This window comes from Anopheles arabiensis, chromosome 2 (genome assembly GCF_016920715.1).
Source record: "Anopheles arabiensis isolate DONGOLA chromosome 2, AaraD3, whole genome shotgun sequence".
Taxonomy (NCBI): domain Eukaryota; kingdom Metazoa; phylum Arthropoda; class Insecta; order Diptera; family Culicidae; genus Anopheles; species Anopheles arabiensis.
The window spans coordinates 5,898,196-5,926,047 of NC_053517.1; the positions used below are offsets into that span (position 1 = coordinate 5,898,196).

The 27,852-nt window shown below is 47.1% G+C and overlaps 2 protein-coding genes across 5 annotated transcripts in view; one reads left to right on the forward strand and one right to left on the reverse strand.

The window, feature by feature from the left end:
- LOC120898810 (activating transcription factor 3) overlaps positions 1–24,615 on the forward strand; it is a 57,007-nt gene extending 32,392 nt beyond the window's left edge. For 3 of the 4 annotated variants that reach the window (XM_040305173.1, XM_040305170.1, XM_040305169.1), the window contains 4 exons: positions 7,589–9,114; positions 13,358–13,483; positions 16,620–16,823; positions 16,919–24,615. In XM_040305173.1, the coding sequence (XP_040161107.1) occupies positions 8,974–9,114; positions 13,358–13,483; positions 16,620–16,823; positions 16,919–18,736 (2,289 nt within the window). In that variant the 5' untranslated portion in view covers positions 7,589–8,973 and the 3' untranslated portion in view covers positions 18,737–24,615. The remainder of the gene's footprint in view (positions 1–7,588; positions 9,115–13,357; positions 13,484–16,619; positions 16,824–16,918) is intronic. The other variant, XM_040305172.1, reaches the window with a different exon arrangement.
- Positions 24,583–27,798, reverse strand: LOC120898809 (ATP-dependent DNA helicase DDX11). The gene is made up of 3 exons (XM_040305168.1): positions 25,705–27,798; positions 25,430–25,627; positions 24,583–25,363 (listed from the first exon to the last, which is right to left on the reverse strand). The coding sequence occupies exons 1-3, from the start codon at positions 27,571–27,573 to the stop codon at positions 24,695–24,697; spliced, it is 2,736 nt and encodes a 911-aa protein (XP_040161102.1). The 5' UTR covers positions 27,574–27,798; the 3' UTR covers positions 24,583–24,694.
- Between the last annotated feature and the right edge of the window lie 54 nt (positions 27,799–27,852).

The following is a 27,852-nucleotide window of genomic DNA, read 5'->3' on the forward strand; positions in this document are numbered from 1 at the left end:
AAGACATTCGGGGTTCGGTAATAGCGACTCGCAACACCGCTGGGATGCTTTCGTCTCCATCAGGAGTTTAGCTTTAAATGTTTTATTATTTTACCGTGATCTCTGTGCTAATAAAAACTTGTTCCGGGAAATGCATATGTTCCGTCGCGAAATGGTCAAGGCTCTCGTCCGTAATGGCTCACCCATTAATGGCGTGATTTACGATTATCTTCCATCGATTGATCGACAAAAAATCGCCACTAAATATGTATCATAATGGGTGCACCCCGCACGACTTGTTTGACTTAATCGATCGCCATAACGCCACCTCCACCCCACGCCTGTGCAAAAAACTCATCGCGAGCTCCAATTTGACTCATTTGGGGCGCCCCGCCGCAGTTCATTTGCATCTAACGTATCTCCGTTCCCACCTTTCGTCCCCCTCTAATAACTGCATGCTGGCGTGATCGAGCATACATCTCGGCCGAAACCAGTGCAAAAGCCTTGTGGCCATGGCGGCATTAATCACGGGCAGCATTTTTATGTGTCTGCACGCGATCGTTAACAATCAAGCATTCGTGTCTCAAATATCGCGATCGATGCGGGTGAAATTTGGAATGCAATGTTTATGGCACCACCGTGCACCGTGATCGTTTAGCCAGCAATGATGACTTCGGAGAAAAAGCGAAACCATCACCACCAAAACCATCAACATAAAGCACACACAAAGCGCCAGGGTTGCACAGCGGTTTTTGCAACATTCCTGCGGGAATGAGACCTGCAAATTATTAGAGCAACCTTCCAACGGCCAACCAGGTCGGCCCAATGTTGACGGGTATAAAAATCCGTGCATCCGTGGAAAGCAACCATTAGCCATAAACGATACAATCGATCTCCGGGCAACAGTTTGTCCCTATCGATACAAACCACACCTCGCGCACCAAACGGGGAGGGGAAAGGTGTATCGATCTAAGACGCTGACGAGGGTCGTTCAGAAATTATGATCCTCTCTTTCGTTTCCTTGGACGAGAGGATCATAAAAATCGAACCCGAGCCCGAACGTTGCACACTCCAAACTGGAACTGTACGAGAGGAGGAGAGCGACCTGGAGAAGGCGAATGCCTGCATTAGCGGTTGGAAAAGATTAATCGGCCCCATTAGCATGCGGCGATGAAGTTTGTTGCAATGGATCAGCGCGCGATTCGACAGTGGATGCAGATTTTCGGACACTTGAATCTTCCACCCCTCCGGAGCAGTTGTGAGGGAAGGCAGCAAACCCGAGAAAACATAAACAGGCACCATTCGCACCGTCCCAAACGAGTTGATGTGTTGTTATACATTAACTGAACTGCACAACGGGCACGTACATCAACAACAAAAGCAGCCAAAAAAGACACCTCCAAACAAGCTGAAGATGGTCATCAGGAAGGTGATATTGATTAAAATTAATAGCAATAATTAAGAGTCAATGTTGTTTTGAATGAAAAACATTCGGCAAGAGGAAAGCAAAGGAAACAAATAATGCCCGTAAGAAAAGGTGTTGATGTTCCTGTCCAGAAACTATGCTGTTTCCTTTTGCATTTCGTGTGACATTTCCGAAAACAGCGACACTCTCATAAGCCAAAAAAACCCCTTACAATCTTCCTCAACTAAACAGGCAATTTTAACGTGGTGATAATTTTAAATATCAACATATACCATATACCGTTCCGAAAAGGTATAGGCGCAACGCGAGACTCACTCTTGCTGCTGCATAGTTTGGAAAGGCCGAAAGATTGGAGGGACAGGTCAAAAGTCCTCGAGTCACCTTGACAAGCTGGAAGATTTTATGGCCACCATACGAGCGCGTCTTGCCGCGTCCAACAACAGCCAGCAGCGGCAGCAGTCAGTGTGCGCGAGACCACCACCACCACCACCAAACATCTGCCAACCACACCACACTCCGAAGCGACACATAAAAGATGCCGTGGGGATCAAGCTCCGAAAAGCCACTCCGTCCGCATCCACCAACAAACACACAAACGCACTCCCCCGAAGGAGGCCCAAAACGCAAAAACGAATAATACTCCAACCACTCGATGCTCAGCTTGATAGTTCGTTTTACGACCGCATAAAAAGATGAGATATTGGCCTTTTTAAATTGCCCCTTTTCTGCAGACTAGCAGAGGAGGGGGGAAAGGCCGCCGCATTGGATCGAGAGGTTGAATAAGGAGGGGGTGCATGGTCCAAAAGCGGCCAAACTATTATTGCTACCGCGCGCGCACTGCTTCTACTGCTCCTGCTTTGGCACACGGCGATGTCGAGCACGGTAGCCAAGTGGGATGGGAGAGAAGCGTTCGATGGTTCTTCACTCGCGAAGACAGTGCCGCCGCCGTAAGGATCTGCTGCTGATGCTCCCCCCTCAGCGACTCCGACCGGCATATCGCACCATGGACGAGTGTGTCTTCTCCTCAACTCATTTCATCTTCAAGCCGGTGAAGAAGACGGTGAAGATTACCCACAAAAGGTGCCGCACTGCAAACGACCCGAACGCTCGTTGCCAAAAAGTTTCCGTCTGTAAAACACGTTCTTGCTGTTGACATCAGCGACATTGTCCAACAGCACACGACGGCCCTTTTGCCCCGTCCCCATCTTCACCGAAGTGCACATTCCGGTAGCTAACAAGTGGTAGCCGCCGCTGCCGCGATGGTCAACATGTCACACGTCTTAAGGATCCAATCAAGACCGCACACTACCAGTATATTCCCGGCACAGCTACTAGACACATCGTTCGATCGATCGGCTCATAAATTCGAACTTGGCACGAGTCGCCGATTGCAATCTGAAAAAGGCAATCACGGAAGATGTCCAACTTTAGCGACGGGAAGAGAGCAAAACACAATTGCATTTGCGTATTCGTGACCGGGCCCCCGGGTCGTTCAAACTTCTGCACAATGGATAAAGAACGTCTCGAAGGGCGATGCTATCGGTGGCTGGGGTGGTGTTTGTCGTAAAACCCCGTTATCGAGATGTTTGCCACCTACCTCAGTGACACCTCAATTCGATCGGATTGGCCATTCGGAGACAAATGGTTGATTTATCTTGTTGAATTTAAGTGTTTGGCACCAGCGGACGGAAGCCATTGCGAGCTTGAGTGCATCAGGACCTGCTGATAATATGAACTGTCTGTCCTTGGTTTGACCACCTAGAATAGAGCAACGAGCAGTACGCGATATCTGAACACTTCTGCAAATGCAAACAACAACAAAATAATCCCCCAAAGACATCTTCCAACGTCTTCAGACTTTAACAACGTCCCCGGTGACCGAATGAATTATGTCACCTCGTTGTGATCCACGTTGGCCCCACTTTAGCTGGCGGATCTTTTTGTCTTGCTAATTGGAGAAGCAAACGTCGCCTATGAAGAGGGAGCGTTTTTGTTTTCCTGCTTTTCTGTTCTGTTAAATAAAAGCTCAATGTCACGGTGGTTGAAGATGAGCTAAAAGCGAAGTGGCTCACAATTATGGTGACGATTGAATTTGGATGCCATTCAAGATGCCATCTCTGAGATGGTAGTGTAAAAGCCATCAATGCGGCGTAACCACTATTCGACCACGACACGGTTTGACGACAGTAGTAGTAGACATCCGTTGGGTGGCGGTACGCACCAACAACAAAAGATTATGATTCTGCTATAAACATTCTAGTATGTCTCCATTTCAATTCTTTTCCGCCGAGAAAAGCTGAAAGATATTTCCTTTTCCTAGGCAAAGCAGAATCGCTAGCTCGAACTTCCCCGTTTCAAACCGACACCCAACGTAGGAAACTATAAAACAGTCCGAAGAAATAATCGTAAAAACCTATCTCCATACTAAAGAATTATGAGTAAAAAACTGCCTCACAGTCGACGCATCTCTCCTTCACGGAGGGTATATGGGAGAGGAAAACGCGCTCTCCACAACAAAGGAAAAACAAATGTGTGACGCGACATCGTACATATCAAACGTGTGTGCGCCACGTTTACAACTCTAAATAATGATACCCCATCAACATCCAGCTCACGCGACAATGCGTCGTCGTCAATGAGGTCTCTCTCTCTCTCTCTTTGTCTCGTCTTTATTGGAGTTACCATGGACACATTGGACATAGTTCCTAGGGCGCCTTGCTCAGACTCAGTCAGTCTTTTTGACGCACGGGACCCCGGAGACGCCACCGCGGCCGGCCACAGCCAGCAAAAAGATGAAGGGTGAAATTCCACACAAGAAGTATATGCGGGATGTTCATAACCCCTCTCTCGCTCTCCTGCATCCTCACGCAGATGTGAGTGTGTGTGTGTGTGTGTGTGTGTATAAATTCTCTGTCGCAATAAAAACTGCATTATATTGGAATTTGCATAACGCCTTCGTCTTGTGCGCATCGTCAAACAACGGTGGACCACCACCGGCGAATTGACGCTTTACGTACGAGTAGAAGCTCGTCCAAAAATGCACACACACACCCAGCAGGGTTTTGGTTGATGCGCTTTCCGGCATGCAGCACCGCATACGTACTGGATTTTACGCGTCCTTTTCCTACATGCGGGTGTGTCAAAACAAGCGCAGAACTCTGCAAACCTCATTTTAACCATTCTCATTCTACAGGTGGCATGTCGCAATGGACAGCAAACACACGCACACCCGTACAAGCTCATCGGAACAAAGAAAAACAATTACACAAAACGGAAGTGTGAATGAATATTTGCCACAAACTACTACCGAACTCTGGGGCCCTGGTGGTGCCCTGTTGTTCGACATCAATTTGCGTATGCCATTTGTACGCGACCCGCTTCCTCCCGGATGCGACCGGGCAGGGTGGTGGTGTACGGGGATACCACGTTAACCACGAAAAGCACTTTACCAACCAGCTCCTACACCGTCACTCTGTACCTACACCGTTCGCTTGTTGTTTGACGCGCGATTCTCTGTAACTCGGATTTTATTTATAAATTTCATATGGCTGACCACCTTCGGACCTGCGAGCGAGAGAAGTGCAGTTTTGCGACCCGCGCCTGACGTACATTAAGGGCAATGTTTGGTTACGTATTTCGGCAAAAGAAGCTGACAGAAGCTTCCGCACACAATGTACACAATGTCATTTCAAATGTTTGAATGCATTGAAAATGAATTATCTAATTCACCATCCTGTGGGATTATTTTCGTCATGCACTGTACTGTGCAAAAGCAGTGAAATAATTTATTTGTGCGTTTCTTTTCCATCCATTCCGTCCAAAAATACTAACTCACCGTTACAATCCGTTTCCCCATTTCTCTCCTTTACCCTAAACTGCGTCAGCAAGCGTAACAAGCAAGCTCCCTCGTTCGCGTAAAGAATGCATCGTTGCGTAAATTGCAATCCGCGCGGCGTACGGTCCGGGCGCGCTAAATTCACCACACGCGCGCCTACACACGTCCGTCCCTGGAACGGACGCGTATGGAGTAAACGGGACAATAAATTAAGTCCACAAAGTCCTGCCACACACTGTACGCGGGAATCCTCCACCACAAGTGCACACACAATGGCCATTCATATACGCGCCAGTGACACTTTCTGGCCGCTTATCCGAGATTTTGTTTTCACTTCTCCTTCTTTCCGCTTTTTTATGTGCCCGGACACGATGCTTCCGATACTCAAGCACTTGGCAAGTAGCACAGAAGTCAGGGGGAAAAAACTGCATCGTGCGCCACGCACCGCGACGCACTGCTGCACTGATTGAAATGAGGATACGGCAAAGACAATGCGTGTTTTGGAAAACAAATTATGTGAAGCGATTTCGACCGTAACAAACCACCGCTTCCACTTCCACTTTGTACAAACGATAGCAATCATATCAATTCAATTAGTCACTCTGGCATGTCATTGGCAAATAGTGCCGCCGGTATCGAGGCCTTTTGCGTCTGATAAGTGTTTTTTATCTTATTAGCAAACGTCACGTTTAGTTAAATCGAGCCAGATGCTGCTCCGATCCTGTTTACGTCCAAAACAAACCCTCTAATTATAACACGTTTACAAGTAAGCTTGGGACGTGTACACAGGTCGAGCACGTTTGAAATCTCAAACCATGGGGGGGGGGGCAGCTTGAAACGATCAATTCGAGATCGTTTACCATTCCGCCACAGTAACCTGCTCAAAATCAGGGTAGACGTCAGTAGAAGAAGTGGACGCCGGCAATTAATCATTCCGACACGGCGGCGTTCACCACAAAACTGACGATAATCTGTGCTCTCTTACTTGCAAACACCAACCCTGCATCACCTGCAACGAACCGATGCAATGCTCAACAGCGCAAACGAGTTTGATACGTTATCGTGTGCAAGTTTACGGAGCAAAAGGTAACAGTCGACGTCAAACATTCACACATCAAAGGGCGCAAGTTGTTCCAAAAACAGTTGGATTAATCATCTTCAAGCAGAGGCTGCCTATCTGCTCGGTTTTGACCTCTCGGTATAGCACCAATCACACACACACTTTAGACCGGGCATGACCATCTGTCACTGCGACTCACGAGCAGCAATCCTACGCTTTGGCACTTCGGCACCACTCAGCCGCAGCACCTGGATCCGCCTAGGGGGCGCCACCAGTTTCGTGCCAAGCCAAGTACTCGCTTACAGTCGCCCGTCCGTCGATTGTTTCGTTGTTTTGTCTGCCAAACAAGGCAGACACCCCACCAAAACGTGGAGGCGTTTGGGATTGGGGTGCTCCCAGGACGGGTGTTAACCTCAATATTATAGAGCCGAACTGCCTCTCGGCAACAGCAACACCACCGACCTGGCAGGCGGTGGGAATACGAAGCAGTACGACACGACAACAACCGGTCAGAAATGATCCCCTGAGCTGGTTGGGTTGGCTTTGGTTCTCGGTGGTGGGTGCGAAATCTGTTTTGTGTGGCCTTTTTTTTTCTTCCTCTGTTCTCGTTGGTTCCTGTCCTTTTCGTCAGTTCCTGCAGGAACCAACGCAAAAACGGGGCCACGGGAAGGAAATGAATGGTTAAATCGGCATGAATTGGGCTATTAAAAAGGCGGATAGCCTGTATCTGTGAGGCGAACATAGAGAATAATGGCTTGCCATTACATTTATGGAAGAACGAGGTCCAATTCCGGTCCACTACGGTGTGACATACATTACCGATGGATGATCTGTGCTGTTTGGAGCTCGGAAGCTCCTACGGCGGTGTGTGTTTGCGTGGAGCAGAACAGAGAGGAAGTCCACTCCAAATAGCCCATAGCTCATTTCAATTCCTCCCAGTTTGGTGAGTGGGTGAGGTTCGTCCCAAGCTTTGCGAGAATCTATTTTATGACCTTCACAACGAGAGCTCCCACCAACAACCTGAAGCTCAACCGGTACACAATCACTCCCCCTGAACGCCTCCAAGACTTTAAGCCGTTGGAGATGCGACTTTTTGAACCTCTTTTTTCTCATGTGCTGACTTGCTCCTCCGTAGTAACCCCTCGGGCTGCCGACTGTAGTTAAATTAATTATCGCTCCTTCGATAGCTCATCCCCACACGCAACAACAACAACAACAAAAACCCCACTTCACTCGATGTGCCGATGGCAATAATCATTAACCGAGTTTCTTTCCCAATTGCTTTCAGCGCTCTCGTTGCAGATAAGCTTCCGGATTCGTGGGCCGTGCGCGGATTCACGGACACACAGCAAGTGCATAAATCAATCAATCAAACCTCGCGGCGTTCGAGCCGCACCGACGAAAGCGGCAAACAGTGCAGAGGACGCAGAGCCTTGAGGGAGCCCGTTTTCGAACGATCCTATACGCAGTGCCTTTCCATATTCGCTCGGGGAAGCATTATTCGGGCAAAAGCTAATGTGCGCGCCCCAAATGCAGTGCCCGGCCAAAGCATCCGCGCGCCCTGGATGTTTGAAGTGATCGTAGTGCCAACGCGTTAATGTCTGTGAACAAGAGTGCCGTTAAAGCGTACAATTCTTTATACGACGGAAAGTGCCGTGTATGCTGTGTAGATCAGGAACCGCTTTCTAGGCTCCAAGAGCTGCTGTGAAGTGGTTACAAAACAAAAACAAGGAACGAAATCAGTCTTTCAGTCAACGACTGGCGCTGAGAGCAGCAAGCATATTGTGATTTAAGTTAATTTTGTACAGCAACAATACCTTCATATACAACCACGCACACATACATACACATATACGCACAGAAACGTACAATCAGTACTATTTAAACATACAACCCTATTTAAACCTATCGACGTCGACAGTTTGTGCATTTGTGCTCGTCCCTGTCAGCATCATTCAGCACTAACAGTTTCATCAATAAGCGCATTGTACATCCCTGGTGCACTCAAAACTACCCAAAACCAAACTCGAAACACAAACACACACACATTCGCGTGACACTAAGTGTACCAAAACACGTGCCCTTTATTTCTGCAAGTGAACCACTTTGCGGCTAAAGCAAGAAGACACAAGGAAGGCACAAGGAATATTCTTCCCAGTTCAAAAGTGTGCAAAGTGCAGAGTGCATTCGAAAAAAAAGAAAAATCTGTGATTAGAATAATTCTGTTTATTTTGTGTGTTTGTTTGCTTTATTTTAGTGACGGTCCTGAAAGTGTGTGTCTTTCGATTTATGTTTTCTTGTTTTCTATACGATCCGTTGCGACGCTGGTTTCAACGAAGTTTTTTGTTAAAAGTGCCACGCCATTACAAAGCGAACGAAACGAACAAACGACTCGACTTTTTTTACCAAGTTAAGTGCACATTAGTATACGCGTCGAAACAAGCAAGTGTTTGCAGTACAAGTACAAGACAACGGGTCCGATCTTTCGAAGATTTGGCGATACGCGCGATACAACTTAAGCCGGGAGAATCTAATTCGCCCGCCATTTTTAGTCATCCAGTCACCGCGGTCAGTTGCTAAGCAACGAAGCAGTGCATCCCCAGCGCATCATCACCAAAACGACACGATCGAGCGCGATCGAACAGGGAACAAACGCAACCCACACATCAAAACATGTTCAACACAAACCTCAGCCTCACCGTGCCATCGCTCCTTATCATGGACGGTGGCACGCCCAGGACGCCGGAGATCCTCAACTCCCTGATGGCCATGACAAACCCGCTCGAGTACTCGTTTCCAGTGAACAACTCACAGGTGAGTGACAGATGTTTCAGTAGTATGTGTTAGTATCATCCAATTCTCGCCACGATCGTCAGAACCGATCATACTTCTAGCAGCACCTCATTCCGATCACGCTCTCGGCATGTTTTCCACCATTGCCGCCCACATGTTTGCTATATTTTTCTTCCAAATGGCGTTTACTAAATAATGGGTGACAATAATGCATGGGTCGCTTTTTTTCAAAACATTCTCTCGGTTGGTCTCGGATAGAACACCGACCTAGTAGCCGAGATACATTGTTGCAAACCCTTTCCAAATGCTTTCTACCATGCTTCACACATCATAAATATCGTGTACGTGAGGTTTGCTCTATATTCGTGCTAGAACGGGCAGACACCAGAACACGATGCCGTTTTTTCCAATTTTATAGTAGTATGCCTAGTTTTAATACACATAACCTCCCTGTGTCTGTACTAAAACCTCAATTTAGATCATGACAATCAAAGAAACTCATTTGCATACCCTACCAACGTGCAGGGCATTGTTGGAAATGGTGTTGATAACATCTTAAATACACCGCCCACAGTGTACCCCAACGTGCGCGATTAACAAACTTCATTTTCTCCTATGCTAACGCCACTAACTACTGCCGCCAACAATGTAATGCAATCGTGACCCCAAGGAGAATTGTCCCATTGTGTGTACATGCGCCGTGTGTGTGTATGCCTAGACCTACCGTCCGCATAGTGCAATTCTGGGCGCTCTCTTTCCCGTTGTTCGTTTCGGTGCGGTAATTCAATCAAATACCGATAAAAATCACTCAACGAATAAAATCTAATTTACTACTACGTCGTGTAACCCTGTGTGTGTGTGCGTGTTTGGAGCAGCGAAACTTAGTACCACAAGCGAGCAGGCCACCTTCAGCTGCCATTGTATGGTATGTCACCCCGAACACGTACACATCTGATTAAATCCAGAGCATTTAAGCTCGTCGGAACGCTGGAATTTCGGTCAAAGTCTACCGACACGCCGGAAGATGCCAACATGAAGACACAATTCGCCTCTCAACGACAACAAAGACACACCGTACAGACAGACATTGTCGATTGTCGACATGGTTTTTTTCAAATATTCAAATAGTCGTTGATAGAGATGGAGAGACAGACAGATCACGGTAATGCGACCATTATGGCATGACCTTACAAAACTAACCCAAATAAATCACAATCAATCCTCCTCTGGCCTAGAGCGTGATCTTTCCGTTTTTTTTCTTCTTAGAAATAGAGACATATTCCATGCAACTAACCACACACTTCTACACATCATAGAAGGGCTTAGGCGTCTTACTTCATTACTTCGGCTACTAGCAATCTATTGAGAGTGAATCCCACCACCATCAACCCTCCACTATCAGAGGTCACTTTACCATCTTGATGAAGCTCAAAGGAAATTGCCGCGACCATGATGGTTTTATTCCGTCGGGTGGCGTCGTCCAGCCGACACGCTGGGACCTCCACTTCCGACGACTTTGAACCTTTTCGTAGCCGTACTCCCACTCATTTAGGTAGCGGCGGCGAGCGCTCTCGAACGCCGCACATGATCGTGACAGCGCCCAGCCTGTGCAAGAGTTCGGGTGGCTGTGCTGTGTATGGTGGAGTGTGTGATGTGGAGTCCATAAATCTTCCTACACGCGCCTAATCGCGTGGTACATGCAACAGTTCCTGCTCTTCTAGCCTCCCTCCCGCAAGCTATCTCCACAACAGGCGTGTCACCTCCCCTAGCTGCCACCTGCCATTTCACGTAGGTAGCGGCAGGCGCCATACAGTACCCCGTTGGCACGAAGACACGAACCCTCTGTTCCGATACACAAGTGCGTGCTAGGGGTGTTTTTTTAGCAAAACGTACCAACTCCAGAGAAAGAGCGTGGCAGGGAAAGAAGCCACTAACTGCAATAGCAAAACGAACGAAATAATCATTCAAACAACCCTGACCCTTTCGCGGTACGACCTCCCGAACCGATTGGAGAGTGTACAACTCCACCACCGACCGTGCAGCAGCGCACCTGTGTGCGCCTGTGTTGGTTCCGGCTGGTCCCTAGCAATCCCAATTACATGGCAGCCCAACCCTACCCACTGGTCGTCCTCTATCGTTATCGGCGTTCCCTTTGCAGCGCTAGAAATACACCTGCGCGGGAAAGCGCCACCACACTCCCCCTCCCGTGTGGTCCCTTCAATAACTTCCGCCGCGCGATGAAACGAACGAACGAACGGGGTTTAGGTCCGGTACTGGCCCAGAATGGAAGCACAAAAAAGAAAAACCCGCGCTTAGTTCCAGTCATGGCGCCGCCATCAGACGGACTGCACCACACCCTGCTCTGGCCCCTGTCCACCATCGTTTGCACACCGCACAGCATTCCCTGGGGGCATTCTTCCGTGCTGGGGACTTGTTTCAAACAATGTTGTATTAGATTTTATTACCTTCCTAACCTTCCTGTTTTTTTTTCTTTGCGTCGATTAGGGCGAACACGAAGGGTGCGGTGAACGTGTGTGTGTTGGGCGTAGGGTGGATTGGGTTAGGTTGGATTTTTTCACACCTTGGCGTCAAACCGCATGTCTGAGGGTAATTCTACGCTAGCGCACAATCGTGCTGCTATCGCGGTGTATTCCGCTTCTGCGGTCCAGCACGTGAAGCGCCTAATGAGCATGAGTACTCCGAGCATCCCAACTGCCACCCAGTTGCCATCATGCAACACAATCTACCGATGTGACAGACTACCATTTTGTCGTAGATGGAAAGCTTAAAACAATGAGAACTTTACTTGTGCCGGATATAGTTTGAAAGATTGGAGAAAAAAAAACTGCAAAGCGTAATCTCTTCCCTACCGGAATTACTACACAGCACACACGTTTCCCAAACCCTTCTCCTACTCATTGTTTTCTTAATTTAATTTAATTTTCCAAGATAGCAACCAAAACCACCGTTCGCTGTTCGCAGCACAAATTGCATTCTGCTGTAAAATGAACCCTTCCCACCATTGGGCATTGGCAGTGTTGGAACGGTGGAACACAACACAAACAAGACACCCATACCCGTTAGGGCGGGATGGTGTGTTTGACAGGCGCGACAAGGTTGAATGTAACATTAATTTATGTCGCACATTTGCCTCCCGGCTTGGGCCCTGCTTCCTGCCCTGCCATCCATCGACTCGCCGCCGCCGATCGATTCACCGCCTCGCGGATGATAGATTTCCCAAAAAGGCGGCCCATTTCCGTTGCCGGCGCGCATATCCGGCCCCCCGCCCGGGAGCCCCGATTGGTTTGGGGGAGGGTCGCCGTTAAACAAAGCGCAGGGCCCGATTCGAACGAACTGATAACGAGCGCACACGCGGGCACACCCCTGGCAGCTTCGTTTCGGTATGCCCGGTGGTGTCAACGAACCGCGCAAAGGGAATTCCTTCGCACGGGCCACAGCACTACTCTTTTTCCCCGCCAGAGGCTTCCCCACGATATCCATCTTTTTATTTCATTTCCTTTTATCAGTGGCAGTATCGGCAGTGGCCAATTCCTATGACCCACAAATGGGGGGCGCTTCCTCTCGCCATGCCTGTTTTACCCGGAACGGATTGTGTGATTTGTGGGTTTATTTTCTGCAACAGCAGTTAAAGATGCGTTGTTTGAGATAAGCGCTACACACCTCACCGTAAAGTGCGGCTCGCACAAACGACAAACCACGTTACCGCTTGTCCTCTGTTTGTCGTGGAAACAACAGCCACGTGGTGTGCGCTTTTTTGTTTCAAACAAAAGCACATTGAAAATGACCGTTGATTAATTATTTCTCGCACGAACACCACCGCCAAACGGCCTCATTTCCATAGAATGTGTCGTGAAATGTATTGGCGTATTGTGTTTGGGAGAAGGCACCACTTTATGGGTGGGGGGTTAGAAAAGTGGAGGGACGGTGCGGCGATTAATGAATGGGAAGCAAATGCAAAATGGAAATAGAATAATGTCATAAAACAACGGGTTCAATTAATTGGAGAAATAACACTGAATAATAGAATCGGTAGTCTTGACACAAAAACAATGTCAATTGAAGCGTGTTCTTTTCAAAAGCTAACTACTAAACAACACAGAATAGTAACGCTTTGAAACATTTCAAAGGCGTGCTGAAACATTTCATGCAATTTGACAAATGTTTATTTTAACCAATCGATAAACTTCCAAATTTGATTAACATCCTCTTTATTCTCTTCTCTTTTATCTCTTTCTCGCGACAGACCTCACTGAACGACAGTCATTCCAACAGCTCCGACTCTCCGCTGGACTCGCCCGCCAGCCAGCAACATCAATCGCACCAGCAGCAGCTACACCTTCACACCGGCAAGACGCCGAGCGTACAACAGGTAAATGAACTCCGAAACAAAACAAACCCCCACCCCACAGTCCCTTCTTCCCTCTTGGGGTTTTTCGGGTCGTCAGCTAACAGCAAGGATTCTCAACGCCAATGCAAATAACTCTTAAATCGTAAGCAACAGAGACCGTCCCGGCCAGTTTTGGGCAACATTTGCATGGCCTCATCGAAATAGCTGGGCAAGCTGCTTTCTACTTTTGGAGAATCTGGCCATAAAGCACAAACAATAACACAGTAACGACCCACAAACAAATGTGTTGGAGGAGATGGGAAAAGAGATGCGGAGGAGTTCTTCAAGAGAGATGGCGAATTGTTTGGCAATAACGCTTTTAAGGGAAATGTAGAAAATTGGGAATTTGAAGATGTTGCGCCATAAAGCAATTGTTCTGACCGATCAATACACTCTACTACACAATGATCTTGTGTCTCTCGCTTTATCCTCATCTATTTGAGAACTCTAACACCATCCAGCGTTGTACTAGCCTGTGCGCTTACCCACGACTCTATCGGTCCAATCGTCTGGAGCCACCCTGTTGTGGCGTTTTTATAATTCAATGGCACAAAAACTCCTCCTTAAATTCATGTTTTTTTTCAAACAGATGTCTTCTGTTTTTTTATCCACTAACTCCATCCTGAATAGCCGGCAATCAAGAACCCCTGCACCCGGTAGGAAGTGATCAATTTGTTCACCATTCAATCACTAATGACGATAATTACGAATATTGACAGCGATCCCAACCGGGGGAGGAAGGTTTTCGATTAATCAGCAGCCCGTTAAGCATTTTTACATATTTTGGTATTCAAATGGCGTTAGCTTAGGCGCGATGAACATCTTGTGCTTGCCGTTTTGAAGTTCATTCGTTATCCTGGACGGTAAAGGCAGTCCAAGATGTTCCTTGTTTATGTGGCAATACGATTTTTTTACACATATCCGTAGGATAGTGGTTTGCCTTGTAGTATGTACCAAATAAAAAATTAATTTCCGAATGATTCACTTCACTACAAGAAGTACATTTAGGTCATGCAAGCACACCATTCAACTCGACCCGAATAGCTTCTCTCCCCCCGGGTGGGTTCTCTGAATCTCAATCCGCAAAAGTCGTTCTGCAACTTCTGTTTCCGGCCACGCACTACGTACGGGAGAGATCGCATTTTCGGAACAATCCAATCCTCCTCCCTGCGCCGAGAGAGGTCAATCATCCGCGAGCTGTTTGCTTTTCAACTTCTCGATCAACTTCTACCTTTACCACTTCCTCCTTCACTTCCCCTTCCCCCATGCCCAGTTCGTTCACACTTGGCAAGCTTCGAGAAATGCTGATTGATGAGACGACCGCAAACATCCCGCGAACCAAACCAAATTCGACGCCCACAGTGCGACAATACGTACACGCAACCGAGCCACCAACCATTTCGGACCCTTCACACACACACACACCCCGAAACGCCGATCTTCTTTCGCGGGCGCAATCTTTACATTCGCGTACAGCCGCACCAACAAAAAAAAAACCAATCTTCAACCCGGGACACGTTCGCGTCCCTGCCATCCACCGAAACACACATTTGCATACAAAAATATCAAGTGAAGAAGAAAGGAACAATTCGATACCCCGCTCGCGCACGGTCGGACACACCAGCAACGCCGTTCCGCTTTCTTTCCGCTCCCTGCGCAACGACGGCACCCTTTTGCGTCTTCTGACGGAACCAAACGCGCGCGCAGCAAACGATCTCTCACGCGGTGTGCGCGCGAGACGACAAATGCCACATGCGAGCGTGATTTTGAAAGCATTTCGTGCTCCTCCCGGGCACTTGTTGTTGGTTTGTTCCCCTCCCAGCTCACTCTCGCTGTGTGGGGAGGGTGCTGGAAAATGTGATCCTTCACCCCCGGCGACCACAGTGATATCCGATCTTGATCTTCACATCACAGACGAGATTTCTCATTACTCTTGCCTGCACCCCAAGCCGGGATTTACGCCCTTACACAAAAGTTAATCGCCAAAAAAAAAAACTTTCCAAATGCAACCCCCACGCGCGTGCAAAACCTGCTACATGCAAACGCAAAACGCAAGAGAGCACACCGCAGCACAACACAGATAACGACACGCAGATAACCAACGCCTGCCGTCCTGAAATGATGCGAAATGATTTTTCATGCCGCACTGCCGCCGGAAAGGTGGAAAGCAAGACGAAATGGAAAAGAGAGATGTTCCCTTCGAAATAAATAAAACCCGCAAATAAGTCACCCGACCCAGAAGCATTTTACCGGCACCCTCGAGCCGACCGACCGGCCGACCGGCCGGGTTGTGCTGGTTCAATTATGTTTCACGACTTTTGGCCACGTTTCGGGCGTTGAATTATGATTATGGCCGCCGTACCACATTACTCTTGGAGCCAGGGGTTTTGATCTTCCTTTCCTTACACTTCTTTGCCCAAGCAGGAGAAATATAATTCACTGCTTGCTTCTGTTTGTCATATTAATTTTTACCCGGCTGCTGCTGCTGCTGCTGCAGAGCCTCTCTCGCGGGCAAACATATGGTTTACTTGTTCAAATATTCGAATCATGGCGACCATTTGAATGAATAATTCAAAATCCTTATAAACTGCTGCCTAATCGTCACATAGTTAAGCAGAAGTTTGTCTCTTCCCTAAGAAATAACATTCTCGATCGCAGTTAGAGACAAACAAATGGCATTTGGGCCATCTGACGATCACATTTCCTCAACGCCATCAACAAAACAACAAGACAAGACACAAAGTGTTAGACCCGTGCCCCGTAACTGTTCCGAATTCTTCGCATTTTAGATACCCAGAGTTTATTTCCCGAACCATACGATCAAAACAACTAACATTTCTAACATTTCAAACTCAAATATCGCACACTCTAGTACCGGCGACAGGAAACGATTTGCACGGCATCTTTCGCCTGTCGTAGCTGTCCCGCACTTCGTTTTAGATCAGCTAGCAAATTACACTTCCAACGCAAAGAATTGTAATCACAAACCGCTTTGCGATAAATAGAATCAGCACGCAGTGCGCGTGATCGCCATTACGTGACGGCTTCTCTTTTCACGACTCAATTTGTTTGTTTTTTTTTTTTGCCCTTTCTTTTGCGTTTCCTCACCCACACCCAGACATGCTCGCAACTGATCAAGGAAGGCGTGAAGCTGCTAATTCAGAGCAAGCGCAAGCACAGCGGCGGAGACTCGAGCGACGGGAATGAATCCAGCACACCGAAGGCGAAGGTAGCGCGACGGCGTGATGCCTCCATGACCGACCACCGGGAGACGAGTGAAGATGACATCGACTTCAAGTCGAGTCCTCGCTCGACTGTTGCGGTAAGCATTGCCATAACCTTCGGTGCCCAACGCTATATCACTAGACAATCTATCTACAATCGTTTTGTGATTCTTCTGTTCTCCCTTTGCTACAGCTAACACCGGAAGACGAGGACCGGCGACGGCGACGCCGCGAAAGGAACAAAATCGCCGCCACCAAGTGTCGCATGAAGAAGCGCGAACGTACGGTGAACCTGATCAACGAATCGGAGACGCTCGACGCCCAGAACAGGGAGCTAAAGTCGCAGGTCAGCAAGCTGGAGACGGAGTATCGGAAGTTGGTGGAGATCCTGCAGGCGCACGGTCCAACGTGCGTTCATCAGAATGGCTATCAACCGCTTCCCTCCCTGTCGACCATTATTGGAGCCGGTGTAGCTAGTACCAGCACCAGCACCAGTAGCAGCAGCAGCACCAGCAGCAGCAACAACAGCAACAAGTATCTGAACGATTTGACCTATCTCGATCAGGACCAAGCGAGCGGCCAGGGAGAGATCAAGTACTCGGAGTGCTTGAAGTCTGGAGTCGCCTCCAGTACCGGATCACCAATGGATGGCTTCCACAACCAAGACTCTCTGCTTCCGCCCGGATACTGTAAGCTTTCTCCAACGGAACCCAACAGCTTCCTGCTAGAATCACCATCCGAGTTACCCGGCACGGGAGATCAAACGGCCAAATCGGAATACATTCCCGGTCCGGCAGTGTCTGTCGCATCCTCCACCACTGCTCCCCAACCTGCTCCCAAGAATGGACGTTCGAAACCTGGACCTAAGCCGCGACAGTCTAGAGCCCAGAACAAAATCACTCCCTCAGCGACAGCCACATCTACTACCGCAACGAATCTTCCCTCTCTGAAGAGCAACGCCAGCATCATCAACACTACTACGACCACCACTACTACCACCCCGTTCGGCACGAAAGGAAACCCACTCATTGCAGCCACCCTCATGACCACGACGCCCTCCTCTTCGCCCTCATCCGTACCTTCACCCCTAACTGGATCCCACTCTTTGTCGACGGTGAATCCAATCATCAATTCTATCGGAGGCCTCGGCACGACGGACGACGATGACTTCATACTGAAAAACGAACTCATCGACACGCACAGCCCCTACACGACGGTGCAGAGTGCGGATCGGTTCCTGTTCGATGCCACGCTCGATCTGTACAACAACAACGCGCACAGCCCGCTGACCGCAGGGCTCAACTGTGCCACCTCACACCAGCAACACCAGCATGCACAACAGTCGCAACACAACCATCATATGCAGCAACAGCAGCAGCAGCAGCAACATAGTGCCACACTCAACAACAACAACCCCAGCATGGTAAACGAAAATGACAAACTCAATCACCTGAACGCGATTAAAGACAACACCTCCAACACGCTGCTCGAGTTCGGTGCCAGCTTCGAGACGCTTAAACCCGCCACAGTTGACTACACGCAGCATCAGCAGCAAGCCCAACACTCCAACGGAATGCATCATCAGCAACAGCAGCAACAGTCACAGCAACAGCTAGATAGCCTGCTAGTCGTTGGGGACCCTACCCTTGGGCATCTTCTTCATCATCAACACCAACAAAACCATCACCAGCACCATCACCACCAACAACAGCAGCAGCAGCAGCAGCAGCAACACCAACAACAGCAACATCATCAACACCAGATGCAACACCAGCAACAACATCACCAACTGCAGCATCATCTCCAACAACATCACCTTCAGCAACAGCAACAGCAACAACATCAACATCACCTACATCAGCAGCAGCAACAACTCGTCAGCAACACGTTGGATCTGCTCGGATCGGCTGCGAACGATATGTTCCTACTGGCCGACGATGATCCGACAGGTTTCACCGATCTCGACAGCGGTATAACGGCGTACAACAGCATCAACGGGTGTCTGGCGTGACCCACATCTTTCGATCTGTAAGATCCTCCCCAAGCACAAACGAACCCTCAAACCCTTGGGGAGATGATCCTTTAGAGATCTTGTGGAGACTATCTGAGCTCTAATCGTGTCTAATCGTTAAACGTGATCAATTTACCGCAAGTATCTCTCGAAATGTCTATTCTACTACACTGCGGAGGTGCGTCTTTCCCGAAGCCTAATGTACTTGTTTCGCCTGTTTTAAAAGCTGCTGCTGCTCCCGCTGTGTCCCTTTCCTTTACGAGTTCCTTACTTGACCGTCTTCCATCACGCCCGATAGGTTAGCACGCAAACGACTTTTTTCCTACTGAATCGTCTCTTTGGACTCTACAACTTTACTACTAACCAGTCAGCTATTTGTACAACAGGTTGTTATATGTACGAAATTGAGGTAAGGTGTCATCTTCGCTAAACCAACCGAGACCACACTCTGAAGACCCAGAGATGTCCCCAACATTACCCACCATTGAGTCGTAATGTCTCCAAAATACTCTCGCACATACATACAACATTCATCAAACATTTGATCGTTGTGAGTTTTGTGTCTTGTGTAACTTCCATAATGCGTCCCAGGAAATTACTTTCTTTTTTTCTGTTCTGCAATGGAATTTGTTGCGTTTTGGTTTGGTGTCTACCAGCTATAACCCTGACCATGTCAAGTAAATGACAGCGTGGAAGAACACAACAAAGCACACACAATAACGCTGAATGGAAACAGAGGAAATGAGATGGCGAAAATGTAAAGATCGGAAATGCATTCCTTTTTCGTGTGTAAGGTTCAATAATCGTATCTCATTTTATGACTACTATTGTATGGTACACTATTACTGAATGTTATTAATATTATTATTATTATTATTACTATTATTATTCTCTTATTCCTACTACTGACTATTATTCTTATTGTGGCTATCTTGTTTACCGTTTTCTTTACCTTTTCGGTTCTGCTCTTTCCATTCGACACATGTTTCCGAAACGTTGTGTGCGCTTGTTGTTGTTTTTTTGTGTTTCTTTCCACTGCCATTTTACTTGCTGGTTTTGGCTGCACTGTGTTCCGTTCTTTCCGTCGTATTTTGCATACCCCCGAAAGAGCGGGAAAGATAATCGGAATTTTGCATATATATATCTCCCACTTTTGGCGTTGTTGTGTTCATGTTCTTGTGCTTCTTCACACCCGCAAGCTAATTTTTGTCAACCAGCAGAATATTTATCTTCCCAAAAGCTACATCTCCCTACCCCCTTGTTTATATATGGTGGTCTTTCCTTCTTTTTTGGCAAATTTGAATACTGTCCAAACCTTTTTTTTTAGTTTTCAAAGGTATAAAACTCAGCTTGCATGTGGCACTGTTGTCAAAAGTCTACCGTGGGCTCGCGCCATAAGACGAGTGCTGGAAATGGAAGTTAAAAACGTTGCATGGTAACTGGACGGAGCATTCAACCTCGCGTGAGAGGTGCGTTCGCACGCGCTCTGTACCTTATCATGCAACTGCATGGAAAAGACACGAAAAAAGTATTTTCAACCTTATGTTGACATTTTCTGCTGGTTTCGGTATAGCGGTGTATGTCTGTCAATGTAAATTCATTAATTAAATTACCATTTGCACGGTACGCTGTCTCCCCTCTGCTGAGTAGGAGCCGGGGACGGCACTGGCACAAAAAAACTGGCACAAGATTAAACCATATTTGACGGTCCATTATTGGGATTATCGGCAGAGTAATGCTGATTGATGTACGACGGAAAGCAATGGTAGAAGAATCTCACAAACAACATCAACCAAAAAACAAACGCTCAGTTTCCGTTTATGACGATCTACTGCAAACGAGAAGTATCCCCGATTGGTCCTCAAACCTCAACATTCCAAGCGCGAAACCGAAAACGACACCTTTTACTACTAGCACTGCACTGCAGCGACGAGTACACGAGGCGCAGATGGCGGAAGCGTGGTTCAAAGCAAATCTAATTAACTTAATGCATAATCATAACGATACCAATAATTACCATTCGTTCGCGAGTTCTGACTACTATCGTATTTGTGAAAAAATGAAGAAGAGCTGTAGCTCTTTCTTCTACTTCGGACTGATCCTTAAATGTCACTTACAAGCACCAACGGAAAGTTACCAACTACTTGTACATCTCTCTATCTCTCTGGTGGTCTGTAGAAGCCAAACGGAAAGTTACCAACCGATTGAAGCAAACAAACAAACAAAAATGTAGAAACTATAATGTTTCATTGTGTTAAGTTTTTTTTTCTAGATATAATCCTGTATTAAATGGATTAAAACAAACCTTTTTGATGGACCCATATGGATAAGGGCTGAGGAGTTTGTTGCTGAAGTGTTGCTGCCCCATAAGGGCAAATCACAAAATCTACGGGTGCCATACTATTATCGTGTAAGTGTACGGATACACACTACCAGTACACGAGAGCATACAATACCAGTCAATTAGTATTAGCCGTTTTCTCGTTCATGACTTGATGAGGTCTTGTTTTGTTTTTTTTTTTTAATTTACATTTCATCTATTTACCCTTAATCTCACCTAGTGATTAGTTACGGTACATCAATCTCGTTTAATGTAAAACGGTAAATACTTAGTCTTCCTCTTAGCGTTCTACCCGTTTTGTGTTGCGCCGGGAGTGTTACATTTGCCATGCAATCGGACTACAACGCGCATTTGTTAACCGGTTAAGATGTTTTGTTTAAATAATTAATATATTCTTGCTTTGAACTTACGCGCGCCATCTGTTCCACGTACTCGTACTTGCACACTCAAGAAGATCCCCCCGACAAGACGCTAGGGCCCTCTTTCTTCCCGGTTAGATCTCCCATCCCTTCGTTCTAAAGGCCATTTAACAGCAACAGCCTCCACAAACAGCAACAACAACAACCAAGACCAATTTAATATTAGCTAGATTTGGATTACTGTAAACGTACTATTTAAGCGTAACAATCGACCGAAAGCTTACTGTGAAATCTAGGATATAGGATATGATAGAGGTACGATAATTGCTGTAGTGCTGCATTTCAAACCCAACTGCAGCGAAACTGCACACCCACAGAAGCCGACTGCAATGTGCAATGTGTGTTCGTCGTGCAGTGTGTGTGCACTACGACACTACGAGTATATATTATATATATTTATCAAACTAACACTGGTCAGGAGCCTTAAGCAGAAAAGGAAAGGAGAGGCCTTCTGTTACGCTGGGCAAGTGAGCAGCTTCCCAAGGTGGTTTATAGCATAGAAGGTAAAGTGTCGGCTAAGGCAAACATTCAAACTGTATACCATTTTAAAAGCAAACTCATCTCGTTCACCTCCCCTTCCCATTGGAACAATTAGAGCCTTTCAAACAGCCTTTGAGAGCAGTGTGTGTGTATTTGCTGCTGCTTGGTTGGTCTTCTCAGTTGGTTATATACTCAGGTGGCTGGGCGTGCTGCTTTTGGCACGAATATTTGGAAGCTTCACTTGTTTTGTCCCAAACCATCCACATTCCCTCTTTCTCATCTTCTTACCGCAGAGGGGAGGAAGGGCAGGAAAGGAAGACGGCTTAATCGAACCACCTATTCCTTCCGATCCATCCAGAAGACGAGAATTGGGAATGGAGGATGCAAACAAAAATGCAAAATGTGTGAAGCTAACATCAAATCCATTCGAAAAGCTGCCACTAACGCCACCAAATCCATCGCATGCCTTACTGTAAGAACTGTGAGCGGAAAAAAAGATATTTAGCAGTACAGTTTAAAATTCATTATCAAAACTGGATAAAATGCCTTCCTATTTGGATGAATAGGTTATAATGCATGTTACTAGTTATTTCGTCAAAAGAGAAACAAACAAACCCGAACGAAACAGAATTTAAAAAAAAAAAACAACAACGCCAAGAAGCAAGAAAACATTACTAAACAAAACATAAATATACAAAACAAAAAACGAGAGAAAAATAGACAAAAAATATTAACATTCAAATGCTATTCCCATACACGTTTTGCGCTATAGGCCTTAGCTGTTTACACGCCAAACGGGCGTACGTGTCGTTGGGTAGATGTTTTATTCTTATGGTTTAATGCAATGCATTATACACTCGGGGCAGGACCAACTTCAAAGCGCTTTACCTTTTCTTTTACCTTGTACCAATCGATAAGATGATACGCTGAAGGCGAAGGATAAAAACAAACAAACTATTGGAAAAAACCCATTCAAATGTTTTGTTTTCTAAAATATTAAGTGTGATATAGAAAAGAAAGAACGCAGGCATACGAAAATTGGAAGACAACAGAACGAAGGATATTAGCAGAGGAGCTAGGGGGGCGATCGGTGAAGGCGATCGGTCTTATTCTAAAAGGGTGATATATTACTTCTTAAATCAACAAGTTGCAAAAACGAGTTACGATATTTGATATTCTTAATTTCATTCAGTGGATCGTAAAATCAATAGAGCTTTTCCTTAAAAGTACACCCAATTTCCCCTAGAGCGTTCTTTGACCCAAAAATAGAACAGGAAGAAGCTTCCAACGATCCCGAGCGCCGCGGCTAGTCGACCTCTGTCCACGTTATTTCGTATGCGCACGGGGAAGCGAAAACTATCGAATGAAATTTATTATTCTACTTTGTACCTGGCTACCGTTGGCCTCGTGTGTTCACCGTTGGCGAACGAAACACACCGCCGTTGCATACGGGCGGAAAAGAAAAACAGAACAAAAAGTGGGTAAAATCAGAAAAAGGACTCACATCGAATACGAAAATCTCCTCCCCTGACACAACTTAATCGCTTTGTGCGCGCACAAACACACCAACACACAGTAAAGACAGTAGAATGGATCATAATCCGTTAGGAAACTAAAAGACAGCCATCACTTTCACGCACTATAGGATCGATCCTTGGATCCATTGCATAGGGTTTGCCTGGAGCATGGAGCCATCAAATGAAGTACAATATTTATAGCCAAACGTCTGTGCTTGGAATAAAGAAGCTAACATTGTCTTTCTATCCCGTATCTTGTGTGCTTCAGTTGTTAATGCTAAAACAAATATGCGTAAGGCAATAAAGGGAAACACAATATGCTACAATACAAGCGAAAGAAAGGGCTGCCTTAGGAAGCATTCTAGTAAAAGCATAGCTATCGTGTAATGTAAAAGGAGTAAAAATGTTAACGATAAACAGAATGCACACTAAACAGTATTGTGTTATCTCTAAAGTGACCGTTAGTGTGTCCACTGTCCTAAACTAACGTTCACAATGTCTTTGTGTGGCCCATTTGTCTCAAAGCCTCAGCATATTCGTCGCAGCTTCCATGTACGCACAAAACATACGCACACACACAGTAAACCAGGGAGGTGTTCGCGCATAACTGTTGCTAATGTGTCTTACATCAACCCGCAAACTTAGTACGCAAAAGGGTATATGACAGCATAGCTGACAACAGCACAGAAACGATTAGAATGGGAAAGGAAAGCCTTGAGAGGATTTAAAAAGGAAACGAGAATGAGTCACGATATTCTTCCGCCTTGTTAGAAAGATTGCAAAAAACAATCAATAATAATTCAAATCGGTCGATATACATGGTGTGCTGGCGTGCAAGTCTATTTACAAATCAGCAAATGTGCAGCAATACCAAGCCTCACAATGTTCGATAATGCTCGTGTGATGAAACAGTATCAAACGCGGTGTAGTGTGTGTTAAGAAAACAGCAACAACAAAAACGAAACAAGCAGACGCGTTATTATCTCGTATCGTAAAATGGTAAAAGTGTTTCAAAGCGCAACCACATTTCAAAAAACCAAGCTGTGTCACGAAATCGAAACCATGAAGGAGAAAAAATATATACACATAAACAACATCGGACTAAAATAGCCCAATATAACAGCAACTATCCCTCCCACAGCAGGAGGGGGGCTTTGATTGTACTTACTGCGCACGTTTCATCCGAAAATACGCATCGCTTTCATTGAGTTTCTTCCACGTGTTTGGCTTTATGGTCGCGGAAAAACTTCACCAACTTCCCGTGCGCCTGCCCGTACCGTTCGGCGCACTCCATTCGCTCCGAAATCCACACGGGCAGCTTTCGGCGGATGCGCTCGCCGGTACAGTACCGGGTGTCGAGCAGTATCACCGCAGCGTAGTCCCGTATATGGCGCACAGCACGGCCAATGCACTGATTGACGGCTTTCATGCAAAGATTCTCATAGTACTCGTTTCCGGCGGAGGACGCACCAGACGTGGCACCGGCCAAACTACGATCCAGGTAGCGCATCCGTTCGCACAGCTCCGGGCTGGTACGATTCGGATAGGGCAACCCCACCACCACCACACAGCGCCCGAGCTGGTCGGAAAAGTTCAACCCTTCGCTAAGCTTACCCCCGACCACACTGAACAGTATGGCCCCGGTTGCCGATCGTGCTGCCCGGCCGTACTCGGACAGAGTTTTCTCCACCTGACCGGACGTTTTCGGCTCACGGAACACTTTCTTGCGCTCTTCCAGCCGTGCCCGATTGCCCGACTCTTCCAGCTTTCGGGTGAACAGGTCGAGAAAGTCGTACGAGCTGAAGAACACCACCACACCGTGCGGCACAACCTGGCCGATGTTTAGCAACGTTGACTGAAGTTCGTCGAGCTGGAAACAATATTTGGGGCGAATGTTAGCTTTTTCTCCTCGATCTGGATCGCAAAATGGACCTACCATTTCCACATTGTGCTTGTTGTTGTAGTTGAACAGAAACTCTTTCCCGGTCGGCCCTCGACCAAGGGCGATCGGAAGGACGGCATCTTTTGGCACCACGTGTGGATAGCTTTTAATCGTTACTCGCTCCCGGCAGTTGCGAAATACCTGTTCCGTCAGCTCTTCGGTCGGTTGCATCGTACCACCGGCCAGCACAACCTGCAAAAAACAAGAGCAAAATCGACAAATTAGCTAACCTTACTCCAGGGATAGTTGCACACTGTCTGCCTCCGTACCGAACGACAGCTTTGAACGATATCCTCAAACTTTCCACCCGGATTCAACAGCAGATACTTCATGATCGCCTGCGACGGATCCTTCTCATCGAACGAAATCATCACCCGACTATCACCACTTCCACCACTGGCATCCTCCACCAGACACTCGAGAAAGTTTATCAACGGCCGAATCGCATTTGTGACAGAAGGTTTGCTTTGCAACTGTTGATCGTTTTCCTGGTTGCTAACAGGAGCAGGCTCCACAGCCTGCTTGGACGCTGGTCGGCCTGCTTTCTTCTTCTGTGATTTGTTTTTGTAGTCTTCTTCGAGGTTTTTCAGAAGTGATTTCAGCTCACTCGTTGATCCTTTCGATGTCGTGCCGACCTTCGACCGGATGGATTGCGCATTCTGTTCCAGCAGTTCCGGCGCTGCGCTCTGAGCGAACCCGTGCACCTTCTGCGCAATGCGCGATCGCTCGCAGAACGAAAGTATGTCCGATAAGTTCAAATTAAATATATCCGCCTCAAGTAACAGCTCCTGTGTTTCGAGCATGCGAGATCGATTGGTGCTGCTCCCTTCTGGGAATAACACTTTCCCCAGCCGAGTGGCAATGAAGATGAGCTGATTGATGCGAAGCAGGTTTTTCGTGGAGAAGCGCGAGAAGTACCGAGCTTTGTAGGCGGAAAGGTGCACCTTTGCCAGTCGCAGCTGCTCCAGCCGCACTTCCTGACTGTGTATGGCTGAAATCGTGTCCAGCAGGTTGTGTGCCTCGTCGATGATCAAGATCGCATCCTGCAGACGAATGCCGGACTGTTGCCGTGTGCGCCGGTGCAAGATCAGCTGGTAGGGAACCATCAGCACCTGTGCATCGGGAATAGCGGCGCGGGAGGCGTAATAAGGACACGCTTGTTCGCGCTTTCCTGCCTTTACCAGATCCTCGATGTCGGGCACTTCGAATAGGATGCCATTTTTCAATCCTTCTATTGCACGCTGATTGTAGTAGGGGCACGATTGGGTAAGCTTTCTTCGTTTCTTGACACTTCGCCCGTCGTCTCCTTCGTCGCCGGCACTTGTTTTACTCTTTCCTCCTTTGTTTAGCAACTCCAGACACCGCTCGTTGATCAGCGTACTCGACTTTAGCTTGCGTACGTCCGCATTGATGCAAAGACTTTGGCGTGAGGCGAGCGACATCAGTCGAAGATCCTTGGAATGTTCCGTTTCCTTCACTTCGCTAACAACCTGCGAGAGCTGCGAATGTGTACGACTGCAAAATATCACCTGCACTGGACGGTATCGCTCCTCATCATTCTCACGATCGGCTTCGGGTTCTTCATCGCTGCCGTCACTGTCTTCCGGGAGCAAAAACTCGTCCTCATCGATTGTGACATCCTGCTGGAGCGGTTCAGCTTCCCTCAACGTGTCATCCTTGGGGCGAATCTTCTCCAACCGAATCTTGTGCAACGCCGCACGATCCTTCATCCGCAGCAGATGCTTCTTATACTCTTCAATCGATTGCTTGAAATGATTCAGCACATCCAACTCCTTTCGTTGGCCCATTGCGCTGTACTGTCCCGAGATCCAATCGCTGGAGCTTTCGTTCTCCTTCTCCAGCCGGGCTATTTCTGCTCGCAACCGTGCAATCTTTTCCTGCAGCTCCGCTTCCATCAGTCGAACATAATCTTTCAGCCAGGTAAGGGTGCCACAGGTTAAACTTAACGATTTTCCGGTTCCAGTAGGGCTTTCGAAGATTCCGATACCTCCGCTGTGTATCACCGTGTAGAGTGTCTTCATAAAATCTAACTGAATATCGTACGGCAGAAAGGGAAATGCAAAATCTGACCCTTTCTCCGGTGGATGTAGCTGCTTTTCTGGCTTGAACGATGCCATTTTTAGCAGGATGTTGCACAAAAAATCACAGAATATCACAGAACATGTAGCAACGCACGATCGCCCGAACACGACTTTGTTTACGTTTACGTTTGAATGCTAGCAGAAACGATTGGCGCCATTTTCGTTGTCATAATTTCAAACCCTGTACGAACTTTCAACATCGTTCCTGGCGTGAGAATTAATAACACAAGAGGTTTAAAGAAAACGCGAATCATTGCCATTTTAATCGGAATTATAATTGCACAAAATTCCCGAAAGAATATTTTTTTCAGTTAT